This window comes from Babylonia areolata, chromosome 12 (genome assembly GCF_041734735.1).
Source record: "Babylonia areolata isolate BAREFJ2019XMU chromosome 12, ASM4173473v1, whole genome shotgun sequence".
NCBI lineage: Eukaryota > Metazoa > Mollusca > Gastropoda > Neogastropoda > Buccinidae > Babylonia > Babylonia areolata.
In genome coordinates, this window is record NC_134887.1 from 37902942 (window position 1) to 37918370 (window position 15429).

Consider the following 15429-nt stretch of genomic DNA (forward strand, 5'->3'; position numbering starts at 1 on the left):
CAGAGAGCTGTCCTACTGTTGGGCTTTCAGTTTTAATGATGATAATATTGATATATAGCACTGAATCTAATGCAGAGACAAATCAAAGCGCTTTCACACCAGTCATTCACACGCGTGCATAACTCAAAACTTGAGAAACTTAATTAAGACGAAGAAAAGGCAGGGGAGGGAGGCCAAGCTCTTACCAAACTCACTGAAGATTCACTCATCCTTCCTTTCTTTTTTTCCTTCCTTCCTTCCATCCCTCAGGACCGAGCGGAGAGCTGTCCTCCTCCTCAGACGGTGGTGGGGGTCAGCAGCAGCAGCAGCGACAGCTGACGGACCGCCGCCACATCCGGGACCTGGCGGAGAACTACGGCAGCGCGGTGATCCTGAAGGCCTTCCAGAAGGACTCCAGCCAGCCCGCGGAGCTGGCCACCAGCACCACCAGCCAGTCAGCCAGCGCCCGGTCCCTGACGGCCGCTACCCTCATCGACGCCATCATCATCCACCAGATCAACAACACCCCTGTCGACAACCCCAACGGGGCCTCGTCCACCGTGTCTGGGTCCGAGCACGGTGGTGGTGGTGGCGGCGGTGGTGGGGGCAGTGATCGAGGAAGTGGAGGAGGGATGAAGACGATCGGGAGTAGCTCCCCTTCTCCCCGGTCGGCCATGGATCCCAGCAAGACTCCGACTCACCCGTCAGGTAGGTTTTTTTGTTTAAATAATTTTGATTGATTTTATTTCTTGTTGGTTGAAAGAATGAAGAATGGGCTTTAGTCTGTTTTGGGAATTTTTTTTTTAGATTTTTATATTTTGGGGTGAGGAGGGTGGGGGGAGTAACCCAGATACCTTTGTTCTGCAGAAAGCTGCGTTTTTTCAACGCTGTGTTGACGTGTATTGAAAGGGGGAGAAAAAAAAATTATAATGGAAAGCCTTTGCTTTTGTTCTTCCAGAATCCCCCTCCCCCTCCATCTCCCACGCAGACTCTCGCTCCGGCACGCCAAGCAAGTACAAAGGACACCCCAAGTACTACAACCGGGGTGGTGGTGGGGGTGACACTGACCCCACCCCCTCCTCCTCCACCATGCCTCCGTCCTCAGGGGCGGGGCCGACAGGAGGGGCGGGGGGAGGGTCCAGACCCCCTCCCCCTCCCCAGGACGTGCCCCACTCCTCCTCAGCCGGGTCATCCGTGCCCTCGGCTGGCAACGACGGGAGTGGCAGCAACAGCAGTAACGACAGGTGAGGGCTGTGGAGGGCTTGGTTGGTTGGTTGGTTGATGCTGGAATGGGTGGTCAGTGGGTGGAAGTCATTGTGTGTGTGTGTGTGTACTGTATTTTACAGACTCAAAAAGGCGTTTCATATCAGAAGGCACATGCCCTGCATTTTTAAAATTGTAAGGCACAGCACATCAAAAGGTGCATGAAAAAAGGTTCAAAAAAATAAATGAGAAGAGGTAAAAAGTGAAAGAGATCAATATTCATACAATTAAAACAATGTTCCTGGAGACAAGATCAACATAAACTGAAATCATTCATGACAGGGCTATCGGTATGCACACAAGTTTGGCACACACATTCGTACGACATTGTCATCTGCTGAAAATATATAAAAAAAGATCTGATACTAGACAATCGCTGACGACGAAGGAAAAGAAAGAGAGAAAGAACTGCTGACAAGTAGAGTGCACAACTCCAGCTATGAGGGGGGATTTTGATTGAAAGTCATTGACAGCACTCATTTATTGTAACAGAAGTACCCCCGAAAATGGAGTATAGCTGCCTACATGGTGGGGTAAAAAACAGCCATACACGTAGAAGCCCATTCGTGTACATACGAGTGAACGTTGGAATTGCAGCCCACGAACGAAGAAGATGTAACAGAAGTGCTGTTAAGTGTAATAATGATAATAATAATGATGAAAGACATAATAACAAAACATTTCCTAGCATGACGACAAGTAACCTGACTGTTGCTGCCACAGTGGAGACAAGTCAACCCGCATCATCACCCTGGGCGACCACATCGACGCCATCATCATCAACGACTACAACAGCCGCACCCCCATCAGCGAGGAGCGGGAGATCCAGACCAAGCCCTTCTCTGGCCTCCTGACACAGATCAGCACCACGTCTCCCTGTGAGTGTCACAGACACACTCCTCTCCAGTTTTGTTTTCCTTCCAAAACCAACACCAAACTGTGTAGGATAGTGAGTTGTGTTGTACAGTATACATGTTACCCCTTTGAGCCGTGAGTTCCTGAGCAATTTTAACCCTTCTGCCTGAGCTCTTGAGCCAAAATTTGCAAATAATTGGTATTTAATGTGTCATGGCAGATATAAAAAGAGTGCCCTGACCACCGCTTTACCGGTGGTAGAGAAATGCCTAGCCACCGGTTGAGCGGTGCGTAAACACTTGTGTCGTGTTTTGCTATTGGTTGACTTATATTGAAATCGATCTTGTTTATCCAAAGCACATGCACAAAACACAGTGAAAAGGCGCGGCCATGTTGGTACTACGTTTGCTGACGTCAGAATATTACGGTTTTTCTGATTGGCTTTTCAAACTTCTAACTTATATTGAAGGTATAACTTATACCTCCTACCCCCCTCCCCCTTCACTCCCCCCCTTTTTTTTTTTCCTTACAAGTGGAGAATGTGCATATGACCTCCAATGTATTTTTCACCCACTTTCTCTCTCTCTTTCTTTTTTCTTTCTTTTTTTTTTAAATAGTGGAGAATGTGTTTATGACCTCCAACCTATTATTTTCTCCCCATCGTTCATATTTAATTAATTTTCATTTAACTGGAGAATGTGTGCATTTGAACAAGGACACCTGGTCCCATCTACATACACACACACATTCACACACACAAATCATATGCAGGCATAATACATCCATCATCATCATCATCATCATCCTACACCCAGCACACCCCATAACGTGCATGAATGTGTGTGGTGGCAGCAGGCATGACGACGCACTCCAAGACCCACATCTACACGGATGCCCCCTCCCAGTCCTCCGCCCACCAATCCTTCCCAAGGAACCCCCCCTCCTCCTCCTCCGGCTGGGAGTCCATGGTGGGCTCCTCCTCAGACCTCCAGCAGCAGCGGCCCCGCGCCTACGGGGGCACCCCCGTCCACTCCTCGGGGGGCCCGCAGGGGGGCTCGTCCTTTGCCCCGCCACCCCCACAGCCCTCGTCGCACCACGACATGCCCCAGAACTGGAGGAAGAGGGCAGTGCATCAGCAACAACAGCAGGCCTTGAATGTAAGTCTGGAAGGGTGTTAGGGGTTGAGTTAATCCGATAGCTTTGATCTTAATGGCCTTGAATGTAAGTCTGTTGGGGGTTGAGTTAGTGCCATAGCTTTGATCTTAATGGCCTTGAATGTATGTCTGTTGGGGGTTGAGTTAGTCCCATAGCTTTGATCTTGATGGCCTTGAATGTAAGTCTGGAGGGGTGTTGGGGCTGAGTTAGTCCCATAGCTTTGATCCTAATGGCCTTGAATGTATGTCTGTTGGGGGTTGAGTTAGTCCCATAGCTTTGATCTTAATGGCCTTGAATGTAAGTCTGTTGGGGGTTGAGTTAGTGCCATAGCTTTGATCTTAATGGCCTTGAATGTATGTCTGTTGGGGGTTGAGTTAGTCCCATAGCTTTGATTCTAATGGCCTTGAATGTAAGTATGGAAGTGTGTTGGGGGTTGAGTTAGTCCGATAGCTTTGATTCTAATGGCCTTGAATGAAGTCTGTTGGGGGTTGGGGGTTGAGTTAGTCCGATAGCTTTGATCTCAATGGCCTTGAATGAAGTCTGTTGGGGGTTGAGTTAGTCCGATAGCTTTGATCCTAATGGCCTTGAATGTAAGTATGGAAGTCTGTTGGGGGTTGAGTTAGTCCGATAGCTTTGATCCTAATGGCCTTGAATGAAGTCTGTTGGGGGTTGGGGGTTGAGTTAGTCCCATAGTTTTGATCCCAGTGGCCTTGAATGTAAGTCTGGAGGGGGTTGGGGGTTGAGTTAGTCCCATAGCTTTGATCTCAATGGCCTTGAATGTAAGTATGGAAGTGTGTTGGGGGTTGAGTTAGTCCCATAGCTTTGATCTTAATGGCCTTGAATGTAAGTATGGAAGTGTGTTGGGGGTTGAGTTAGTCCCATAGCTTTGATCTTAATGGCCTTGAATGTAAGTATGGAAGTGTGTTGGGGGTTGAGTTAGTCCCATAGCTTTGATCCTAATGGCCTTGAATGTAAGTCTGTTGGGGGTTGAGTTAGTCCCATAGCTTTGATCCTAATGGCCTTGAATGTAAGTCTGTTGGGGGTTGAGTTAGTCCCATAGCTTTGATCTCAATGGCCTTGAATGTAAGTCTGTTGGGGGCTGAGTTAGTCCCATAGCTTTGATCTCAATGGCCTTGAATGTAAGTCTGGAGGGGTGTTGGGGGCTGAGTTAGTCCCATAGCTTTGATCCTAATGGCCTTGAATGTATGTCTGTTGGGGGTTGAGTTAGTCCCATAGCTTTGATTCTAATGGCCTTGAATGAAGTCTGTTGGGGGTTGGGGGTTGAGTTAGTCCCATAGTTTTGATCCCAGTGGCCTTGAATGTAAGTCTGGAGGGGGTTGGGGGTTGAGTTAGTCCGATAGCTTTGATTCTAATGGCCTTGAATGAAGTCTGTTGGGGGTTGAGTTAGTCCCATAGTTTTGATCCCAGTGGCCTTGAATGTAAGTCTGGAGGGGGTTGGGGGTTGAGTTAGTCCGATAGCTTTGATTCTAATGGCCTTGAATGAAGTCTGTTGGGGGTTGAGTTAGTCCCATAGTTTTGATCCCAGTGGCCTTGAATGTAAGTCTGGAAGTGTGTTGGGGGTTGAGTTAGTCCCATAGTTTTGATCCCAGTGGCCTTGAATGTAAGTCTGGAAGTGTGTTGGGGGTTTGAGTTGTGCGGAGGTTAAAGGTTAAAGGTCCCATAGCTTTGATCCCAATGGCTTTGAAAGTAAGTCTGGAGGGGGGTTGTGGGTAGAGTCGTAGGTTGAAGGTTAAAGGTCACATAGATTTGATACCTTAGAGCCTTGAATACAAGTCTAGAGGGGTATTGGGGCTCGAGTCGTAGGGGGGTTAAGGATTAAAGGTCCCATAGATTTGATCTCGATGGCTTTGAATATAAGTAGGAGGGGGTTTGGGGGTTGAGTTGTGGGGAGGTTTTAGGTTAATGGTCCTATAGCTTCAATCCCAATGGCCTTGAATGTTAGTCTGGAAGGGCTTGGGGTTTGAGTTTTTTTTTTTTGGTTTTGTTTTTTTGGTGCAGCAAATGTGGTGTAATGTGTATGGATCAGTGTGCACACTTTGACACCTCCTTGACACGGAAACTGGCTGTGCTGTTAGAGATGGACCTGTGTTGTAGAATGGTTTTCATTTCCATAGAGGTTTCACATCTACAGCTTTTCAGTGGTGAGTCTGTGACGCGCTCACTTCTGGTCTTGCTGAGTGATTTGGTGTGCTAAGAGGTGCTCTCTCTCTGTGTGTGTGTGTGTGTGTGTGTGTGTGTCTGACAGGAAGCGGAGCGACTGGCCAATCAGCAGCAGCAACAGCAGCAACAACAACAACAACAACAACAACAGTCGGGGGGTGTGCCCCCCCACAGCTCGGCCTCCCAGGGCTACGCCATGTCTCCGGCCTCCTCCCACCCCATGCACCCCTCCTCCCACCCTCACCCCCACTCAGCCTCCTCCTCCTCCTCCTCCTCCCAGCCCCCGGGGCCCATGGAGGTGGATTCCCTCAAGGTGCCGGTGGAGCGGTCGGGCATGGCCGGACGTGTCACACCTGAACACCTGCGAGCCCGCTCGCCTCAGGCTGCCCCTGCACCAAGCGGTGGTAGTGGTGGGGGCATGAGTGGCGGTGGTGGTGGTGGTGGCGGTGGTGGTGGTGGCGGTGGCGGGGGGAGTGAGATTGGAGGTAATTGTTTGCGGCAGCTTCCTCCGGACTTTCACAGACTTTCCTCCTCTCAGCATCATCACAAGAAAACTCAGTCTTTGTGAGGTACGATCTGGGTGACAAGATATGTATATTGTTTTATTTATTTATCTTCTTTTTTTTTTTTTTTTTTTTTTTTGTCATCAGCTTTTTTGTTCTGCCCTACTTCCCACCCCCCACCCCCCCACCCCTATCACCACCACCCCTCCAGTTGCCAAATTGGTCTGTCTGAAAAACAAAACCAGTTTTAAAAAAACAATTAAAAAAAACAAAACAAAACAAAAAAAAAAAACGACAAAAGAAAAGAAAAAAATATATGTATATGCTCCCCCTTTTCATGCGTTCCAGTTTTGAAAAGTGTGAATGAGAAATGGCCTCACAGCCCCCCCCCTGTTTAGAGGACAAGCGGAGAATCTTTCCGATGGGAAAAAAAAGAACACAAGGAAAATGTCAGAAAGATTGAAGATTATGTTGTTGCTTTTGTGGCTGTTTTATGTTTGTTGCAGAATCTACTGAAGAGTTTAAAGCTTCAAAAGTAACCACTTTTGTTCAGAAGAAAAGGCAGGAAAAAAAAGAGAAAGGCTGGCCTGTTTCTGTTCTTCAGTTGATGAACTACTGTTTGTGTTGTTCTTGATTTTTTTTTTTTTTTTTTGCCATGCATGAAGATCTTGTGAAGCCAGAAGATGACTTCGTTTTTGCAACTAATCAACAGCAGTGTCAGACGTGCATTCAGGGCAGGCCTACTAACAGGTTCGGTAAGCTTTCTCATCTGCCGCCCCCCCCAAACCCCCCACCCCCACCCCCCACTCACTGGCCCCCCACCTCCCAGTTGAAAATTAACTAACTTTTCCATTTTCAAACTGTGAGGTCATTTGCTCCCTGTGAAAATTGGCCTCCCCCATTTTTTTTTTCCTTGACGTCGCAAAGAAATTTCTTCAAAAAAGAAAAAAAAAAAAAAAAAAAAAAAAAAACACGGAAATCTTGTACACAGTGTTTGTGTCATTTTCTGATTGCTCACCCAGATCTTGCTTCTGTTGTAGGTTTCTGACTCTTGCATTGCTGTATTACTTTGGATATGTGAGCCTTTTTCGTCAAATGAGTCTTCCAGAAAATAAATTTCTTTCTTTTTTTTTTTACTTTTCTTTTTTCAACAGAAACTGCGACTTGACAGTTTGTGTGATGAAAATGGATTGCTTTCTCTTCATTGCTTGCGTTAATTCCAAAGCTCTTTGACTTCCTGGAAACACAGCAGAAGACTCATTTGTGAGAAAGGGCATCAGGTTAAGAGGTACTGATTGACAAGTTGCAACAGCCAAGTTGTTTGAAAACCTTCACTTTTTGTTCTGATTTTGTTGTTAAACAGTGTGTGTTGATGATTGATGGAATGGGCATGGCTCATTGAGAACTCTCAAAACAGCTGAAGAAAGAGATTTTTAGAAAACCGGATTCCTTTGTGGAATGATATTGCTTTGAATACGGAGGGAGATAGAACATTGATACTTTTTTTTTTTATCATCATGTCATTAAAAATCCGGGTGAGTATTTACATGAAGCAGAAGCAAACACGAATCAGCCCCTGTGGTGAAGTGGTCAGTGTCACAGATTTATGGTTTGGAGGTCATAGGTTCGATTCCTAGAGGAGGTGGGTTTTTTTCCGGCCTGTAGGCAGCTTGTACCCAGAATTTAGTGTGCTGTTGCCTTAAATGGGAAGACTGGGGCCACAGAGTTGTGTATTATACACTTCACAGATGTCTTTGCGTGTGTTGCTCAGATTTCCTGACCAACACTGCAAGTTTCAGTATCTCTTTGGCCTGGTTAACGTTGGGATATCATTAGGACAGGAAGTGTAGAGAACAGCCTTGTCATGTAGTCCTGAACCTAGAAAGGACCTCCATAACAACACTGTCATCCTCCTCCTCTTTCATCACCAAAACAAAAAAATGTCCCAAATTCTGTGGCCTTTCATGCCCTGTTCTCATGGTGACCTCAGTTTCAATCCACTTCAGTGCTTGTGATGAGCCCTGTCAAGGTCTTCAGTGTCTGCAGATTCATTGGGGACTGTCGTTGGAGTGATGTCTCCACTCTGGCGGGGACATTCACTAAGTCTGGCTCTGTGACAAAGTTATTATTGTTGTCAGTTGGGGGTTAAAGGTGGTATCCTGAGTATGTTAAATGAGAACGGGCACCACTGAACACCACCGAAGTGACTCATCAGCAGTGCTTGGTCTCCTCAGGTGTGTGGCCTTCTGGCAGCCTAATATTCATGAGTCTGGAACAGACAGACCAGGGTGTGGCTGTGTATGGGGGACTCGGATTGAGTAGCATTGGAGTAATGCCACTGAAATGGTCAGACGAAGCAAAAAGTTCACAAACAAGCAAACAAAAAACAAAAAACAAAAACAAAGAAAAAGCAGCCCCCAGAAACAAAACAAAAACCAAACACACATGTTTAAGATGACAATACCTTTCTGTTTCACATGGGAATCTCCTTTTTATCACTGATAAAAAAAGGAGGGGTGGCATCGTGTGGTAATGTGACTACCTGGGAAGTGAAGAAATCGAGCACACAGGTTCGAATCCCACACAAGCCAGTATTTTCTTCCCCCACCACTAGACCTTGATTTGTGGTCTGCACGCTAGTCATTTGGATGGGATGAAAAACAAGGTCTCACACACACACACACACGCACATACACAGACACCCCCCCACACACATATCTTTCTCACTGTCACTTGTTTTGTGTTTTAAGGACATGGAGAATTGAGAAGGAGTCAGATATACACCTTTGTTATAGTTGTCGTAATGATAAGGGGGTGGGAAAAGGGGTAGAGGAAAAAAAAAAAATTGTCAGTCGTGACCTGCATGCCCTTATGAGTATGACTACCAAGCAGTGTGTTCACTGTGGCTCGCACTGTGAGCATTACCCAGCATTGTGTTGAATGTGGTTTGTTCTTGAATCTAGGTTCCCAGGCCGCCGACAGCAGTGGGACCTCAGTGCTGACGAAAGGTCGACAGGCCGGCGGCCCAAAAATGGAACACACCCTCTCCGATTTCATGAATGCCAAAATCGAGATGACCATGCGTGAGGAAGAGAATGAGGAACGGCAGCATACCTTGGGCAGTGACAGCGGCGCTTACCCGGCACCATCATCATCAGGGAGCCGACTACAGGTGCCGGGGCAGGGGTCAGGTCAAGGTCAAGGTCCCTTGTCTGGGGCACAGGGGCTGGGCAGTCGCCCGTCGTCACGGGCGTCCAACAACGATGTTCAGAGCTCGCCTCATGAAGGGGCGGTCAGCTCCACGGCCGTGTCCTCTGACATGGCAGAGTCCAGTCAGGGCGGGGAGGTGGAGGGGGCTGGGGGGAGGTTGGACTCCTCCCATGCCACCATGCACCCTGCCCAGCCGTCCTCAGAGGCCGCGTCCTTCATGGGGAGGGGTGGTGGTGGTGGTGGTGGGGGTGTGGTGACGACGTCCACGGCAGAAACCACGTCCCCGCTGTCCTCCTCCTCCTCATCCTCGGCCAGCACTCGCGCCATGTCCCCCTCTGTGGGGTCCACCCAGTCAGCCCCGCTGGCCAAGAAACGCATCATGCACCGACCCCGTTTCCGTGGTGACGACCCCTCAGCCCCTGCCCCCAGCTCCGGCGGTGTGGAGAAGTTTGGTGGCTACCAGGCTAGCTCCAGTCGTGGGGAGCACCCCCGGGGATCATCGGCCCTGCCCCCCACCTCCACCAAGGCCGGCAGTCCTGCCGACGTCACCATGCGAGGGGGGCCTCCGGGCAAGGCCCCTACCCCCGCCACCGCTGGGTCCAAGGAGAAGAAGTCTGACCTGTACGACTTCCCAGACGACAGCCCTGATGAGGACTGCAGCGGCCGCACACCCAGCAGTTACATGGCTCTGGGGACACCGGGTCGCAGCCCCCGCAAAGGTCATGTGGACAGCAGTGACAGCGTTGCCAAGGCGACAGGCGGTGAGGCCTCCTCGGCCGTGGGCAGCTCTGTGGACGAGCGGCGGGGCAGTGGGGAGGACGCCAAGGACAGCAACGAGGCGCAGGGCTACGAGAGCTACGCCACCTCCTCTTCCTCCTCCTCCTCCCTTCACCACCACGACCCCCGCCACTACTCCCGGCGTGAGGCTGCCGGAGATGTGACCTCAGGCTCTGCCGTGGACTCCACGCACGGGGACAAACCCGCCAGCTCTTCGTCGTCAGCGGACGACTCGGCCACCATCGACAGTTCCACTGCCACCGAGCAACGCAAGCCCGGCAAGCGCATGTCCCCGCGGCGCGCCCCTGACGATTCCTCTGAAGGGTTTGAGCCCAGCGAGTCGGGTCAGGGGCGTGGCATGGAAGGGATGGGCTTCGCCCAGCACGCTCGCAGCCCACGAGGCAGGGCAGCATCCACGGAGGGAGGGTCCGGGTTCGGTGGGGTGGACAGCTCCAGCTCTGAGCGCAGTCCCATGGGGTCAGGGTCTGGTGGTGGTGGCGGCGGGGCCTCCATGGGCATGGTGGGTTACCCCCCTTACCCCAACCCGGGCTCTGGCCAGCCTGTGGTGTCGTCCATCATGCGGGAGTCGGAGCACCCGACCATCTGCTCCCGTGACCAGGAGCCGGCGCCGCTTCTGCAGCCCAAGTACGAAACTCTGTCGGATGATGACGACAACTGAATTGGTGGACTGGTTATTGTGTTTGGCAAATTTGTCGGATGAGGTTAAACTGGAAAGAAAAAAAGAAATAGAAAGGTGGACAGGTTTCTTTGTTTTGGATTTTAACTTCACCTCTGTTCAATCTGGGCTGTGTTCAGTTGGTGAAATCGTGAGGTTTTGTTTGTGATTCTTGTTCATTTTAATGTTCATGGACAGTGATGTGTGGATTTGATTTGATTTCCTTGTTTGTATGATGTACTTTTTCTGATGATGTAAGGAATCATAAGGTTTTGTTTTAGAGTTCTTGTTCATTCTTAGGGTGGTGTGCTTTTTTCTGGTGACACAAGATGCGTGGAGAGAAACCAGAATGTTGAAGACACCTCTTATCAGGTTTTGCGGATTTGGCAATTTTTGTATGTGCGCACTTGCTTTATTGTTGGAAACTTGTCATTTCAAATTTTTCATTCATGTCTGCCATTTATTTTTTTTCCAGGAAATGAATAAATGTGTAAATATACAATTTTAAAGTTGATGATTAGAGAAAACTGATACAACAAATGAAGGAAACATTAGAAACTGATAAAATATTACACGCACTTCATTTATTTGTACATACATGATAGTGACATACATATTCAGTAACATCTTGCCTGTTTTTTGTTTAATTCTGTTTAAGGTGACGGCTGTCATGAAATTTATTAATTCTTAATTGAGTGAATATCAAAACCGAATGATTTTGTTGTGGATGATATCTGATAAATCTTCTGCTTTAAAAGATACCCACGTTGAAAACGAAACATAACGACTAGAATAATTACATGTGGTGTTTATTTCAGTCAGCTTGTTCTGCTTCCACTCCTTGTTTTTTGGGGGTTTTTTTTTCCTTCTTATCAGCATTGCAATTACTTTTTTTTTTTTTTAACTGTTAAAAAGTTTAAACCTTGTTAGTTCCTTTTAGAGTTCTGATGTATTGAAGAAGATAGTTTCATCTGAATGACTCTTTTTTTTTTCTTTCTTTTTTTTTCCCATGAATTCAGACACAGTTTAAATGATGATGAATACATGTAATGTATGGTTTTCATTACAGATATTGAGATAATGATAGATTGTTATGAGTTGTAATTTTGACCGAGTCGATTTGCTCTTTATTCGGATGTAAATAGATTGATGTGCTTACGTTTGTGAATGTTCGGGTTAAAAACAGGAAGTCAATGTTGTTGTTTTTCGCAGCATCTGCAGTATTTTATTGTTTTTGTGTAAACTGATGTTTTGATTATCATTTCTTTCCTGCAGTTAAAGTGTCAGGATAGTGGCATTAAGGAAGTGTGTGGAGAGAGATTGGAGTTTACTGGATTTATGAAAAAAAATTGTATTATATAGTTGTCACAGTTTGTGTTATTTGTGTGTTTGATATATATATATTTCTTTGATTCATATTATGATTATTTTTTGTCATTTTCTTCTTACCCGTACATGTTTATGTAAAGAATTACATCTATATTGGTTGAAAGTATAGTTCGTTTGGTTCTGACCTCTGGTTCTTGTGAACAGTATATTTTGTTCAGATTCAGGTTGCATTCTTGGTGGGCTGGGTTGACAGTAGGATGATTTTATTGGGATTGTATTCACCCAGGTCATGCATCATTGACAGTGTAGAGTTTTGAAGATTCATTTGGAAAATCCTGTGCAACGTGTGTTTTTAAAACCCGGGTGTGGCTGTGTATAGGGTACTCAGAAGGAGCGGCATAGGAGAAATATGCCACTGAAACCCAGACATGTCCACACTGCCCCGTCCCCATACTCCCCCTCCCCTCAACCCCCCCCCCCCTCCCCATTCCCCTACTTTCTTTCCATGCTTTCCTCAATGTGTCTCCACTGTTGTATTCTGTAATTTCTTGTGGATGAGACGGGCATGATGTCTTGGCTGCTTCAGTACTGATCTTCTCAGCCTCAATACACAATGCCTTTCACAGACAGACATTTTATTTGTGTCTGGATATTATGTACATATATGTAGATATATATATGTGTATACAGAGACAGAGAGAGAGAGAAATTTTTTGGGGAAAAGTCATGACTGAATATAAGTCAAGAGTTGGTGGGGGAAAAGGGGCGACACCCCAGCCCCCCAAAACCTGATAAGAACATGCTTTTGTTTTTGTCAAACTGTATTTCTGACAGACTTGGGGGAAAAGGGATTACTGAATACAACTGAAAGTTGGTACAAAAAAAAGGGGGGAAGGGGGAGAAAAATTGTCATTTTTATTGTTAGAATGTATTTCCAACTGGCTGGTTTTTTGTATGTCTGTATCAAGGAAGGTAGAGTATATATTTTAGCTGGTTAAGTTGGCGTGTGTGTGTGTGTGTGTGTGTGTGTGTGTGTGTGTGTGTGTATACATTCACAGGGGATTATTGAATGGTGTTACTTACAGCCCAGCTGACTGTAAAAGGGGCCAGTTCAGGGGCTGCATTGTTTCCTTCACTAATCAGAAGACCGCTACTTTCTGAATATAAGCATTTGGAAACGTCTGTCGCTTACAAAAGCCATGACTTTGAGCAAAAGTTGTGTGAGATCCCATGTTGAGAAGACAAAATAGAAATAGAATAGGCAAAGTCGCTTTTCTGGAGTTTGCCATAGATGAAGAACAACAACAAAAAAAAAAGAAAAAAAAAGTGATGTATGGAACAATGCTGTAATGATAGACGTGTGATTTTGCTTCCCCTTTCTTTTTTTCAGTTCGCTCCCCTTTTTCTTTCACTCCAGCCGTCCCCCCTGTCTCCCCCCCCCTGCCCCGCCCCTCCTTTTTTTTTTTCTTTTAATTTCAGAACTCGGAACCTGTACTGTGTTTCTAACAAAGTCCTGAAATTAAAGTCGGATTGCTTGCAGCTTTGCAAACAACTATTTTCAAGGACATTGGGTAGGGTGTTTGAGACAGACTGACCCCCCTGCTAGTCTCCAGGGTGGAATATTATGTCCTCGGTTTATTTTTGGTTCGACATCACTGTTTCAACACATGGGTGTTGACGTGTATTTATGGTTGGGTTTTAGTTTCTTTTGTTTTGCTGGTATCGTTGATTAAATAAAAACTGAGCCCAAAATGGTGTCATTTGTATTTATTGTGTGTGTGTGTATATATATATATATATATATATATATATATATATATATATATAATTTCTTTTTGTGATAACTTTTGAATTTGTTATAGCGTTGAATTTGTTTCGAGTGACATCGATAATTTTAAGTTTTATATGTCAGTATAATTTTGGTGAGATGAAGACTTCAGTTTTAAAAATAAGATTTATTTCGGCACTAAGATTTGGTCATAATCGAAAGATAATATAAAACTAAAAGCACATTATTTTTTTTTATTGTGAGGAATGTTTGATTTTTTTTTGTTTTTTGGGTCCTTTATAATATAAAGCCAGCAACAGCCTGTCCTGCTGCAGACACTAGTTTGATTTTTCTTTTTATAAATTACATGTCTGTAGATTATGTATGTTTTGTATTCGCATATGGATTTGTCATGTATTGAAGCACATTCATACATGTATGCATGCATAGTTGTACTGAGGGGAAAAAAAACATTGATGCCTCTCCAGCCTGGTTTTGATAATGTTTTATGTTTAATATTGTCCCATCCTGTCAGCACTCTTTCCAAACAGAAACAAGTTAAACTGAGCAAAAGAGCATCAAGCTTATACTATGAGGGAGAGAACTTGGAAGCATAAAACAGGAGAAATATGGGGGTGGGGTGGGGAGAACATTTAGAAACAAAAATTAGTATGGTTTGGTGACAAGTTGAGCTGTACATTATTGCAAAGTTCGAATTTGATTGCAACCCGTTTTATATACCGTTTCTCTCCTTTATTCTTGCATGTATCACACACACACACACACACACACAAAAAAACCACACACACACACATATTTGCGTGCTTTCACACTTTATTCCAAACACCAACGCCATGATGTGCCACCTTCCTTTTATTCTGGCAATGGCAGACGACAATACAACAACATGTGGGAGAGAATGCGGTGCAGAAGTTTGCCACAATCGTCATCAACCACCCACACCTTTCTGCCCAAATTGCTGACAGATGCTGTCAGCAGCTCAGTTCTCACCAACACCTGTTTGTTTTTTTCCCCCTGACCTGTACCTTTTGTTCTTCACCTCTCAACCTCTCATCATGTAATTTATTCCCTTTACACCTGTACCATTTGTTCTGTACCACTGATCTTGTAGATTTTTTCACTTTTTTTTCTCTCTTTTTTTTTTTTCTCTCTTTTTTTTTTTCTCTCTTTTTTTTTTCTCTCTCTTTTTTTTTTGCACCTTTCAGTCTGTACCTCTGATGTTGATTCAGTTTGCTTTTCTACCTTTCGCTCTGCACTTGTATTCATTGCCTATAGTTTACCTGTACCTTTCACTCGGGTCTTTTATCTGTTACCTTTACACCTGGACCTTTTACTCTGTTTTTTTTATCTGTTACCTTTACACCTGGACCTTTTACTCTGGTCTTTTATCTGTTACCTTTACACCTGGACCTTTTACTCTGGTCTTTTATCTGTTACCTTTACACCTGGACCTTTTACTCTGGTCTTTTTTTATCTGTTACCTTTACACCCGGACCTTTTACTCTGGTCTTTTATCTGTTACCTTTACACCTGGACCTTTTTCTCTGGTCTTTTATCTGTTACCTTTACACCTGGACCTTTTACTCTGGTCTTTTATCTGTTACCTTTACACCTGGACCTTTTTCTCTGGTCTTTTATCTGTTACCTTTACACCTGGACCTTTTACTCTGGTCTTTTATCTGTTACCTTTACACCTGGACCTTTTACTCTGG

The 15429-nt window shown here is 45.6% G+C and overlaps 1 protein-coding gene across 11 annotated transcripts in view; it reads left to right on the forward strand.

The window, feature by feature from the left end:
- Positions 1 to 13690, forward strand: part of LOC143288597 (uncharacterized) — a 201240-nt gene extending 187550 nt beyond the window's left edge. For 9 of the 11 annotated variants that reach the window (XM_076597231.1, XM_076597224.1, XM_076597229.1 and 6 more), the window contains 6 exons: positions 250 to 687; positions 938 to 1223; positions 1966 to 2120; positions 2950 to 3254; positions 5519 to 5918; positions 8900 to 13690. In XM_076597231.1, the coding sequence (XP_076453346.1) occupies positions 250 to 687; positions 938 to 1223; positions 1966 to 2120; positions 2950 to 3254; positions 5519 to 5918; positions 8900 to 10602 (3287 nt within the window). In that variant the 3' untranslated portion in view covers positions 10603 to 13690. Of the gene's footprint in view, positions 1 to 249; positions 688 to 937; positions 1224 to 1965; positions 2121 to 2949; positions 3255 to 5518; positions 6003 to 8899 lie in introns of all 11 variants that reach the window. The other 2 variants (XM_076597226.1, XM_076597234.1) reach the window with 2 other exon arrangements.
- The last annotated feature ends 1739 nt before the right edge of the window (positions 13691 to 15429 follow it).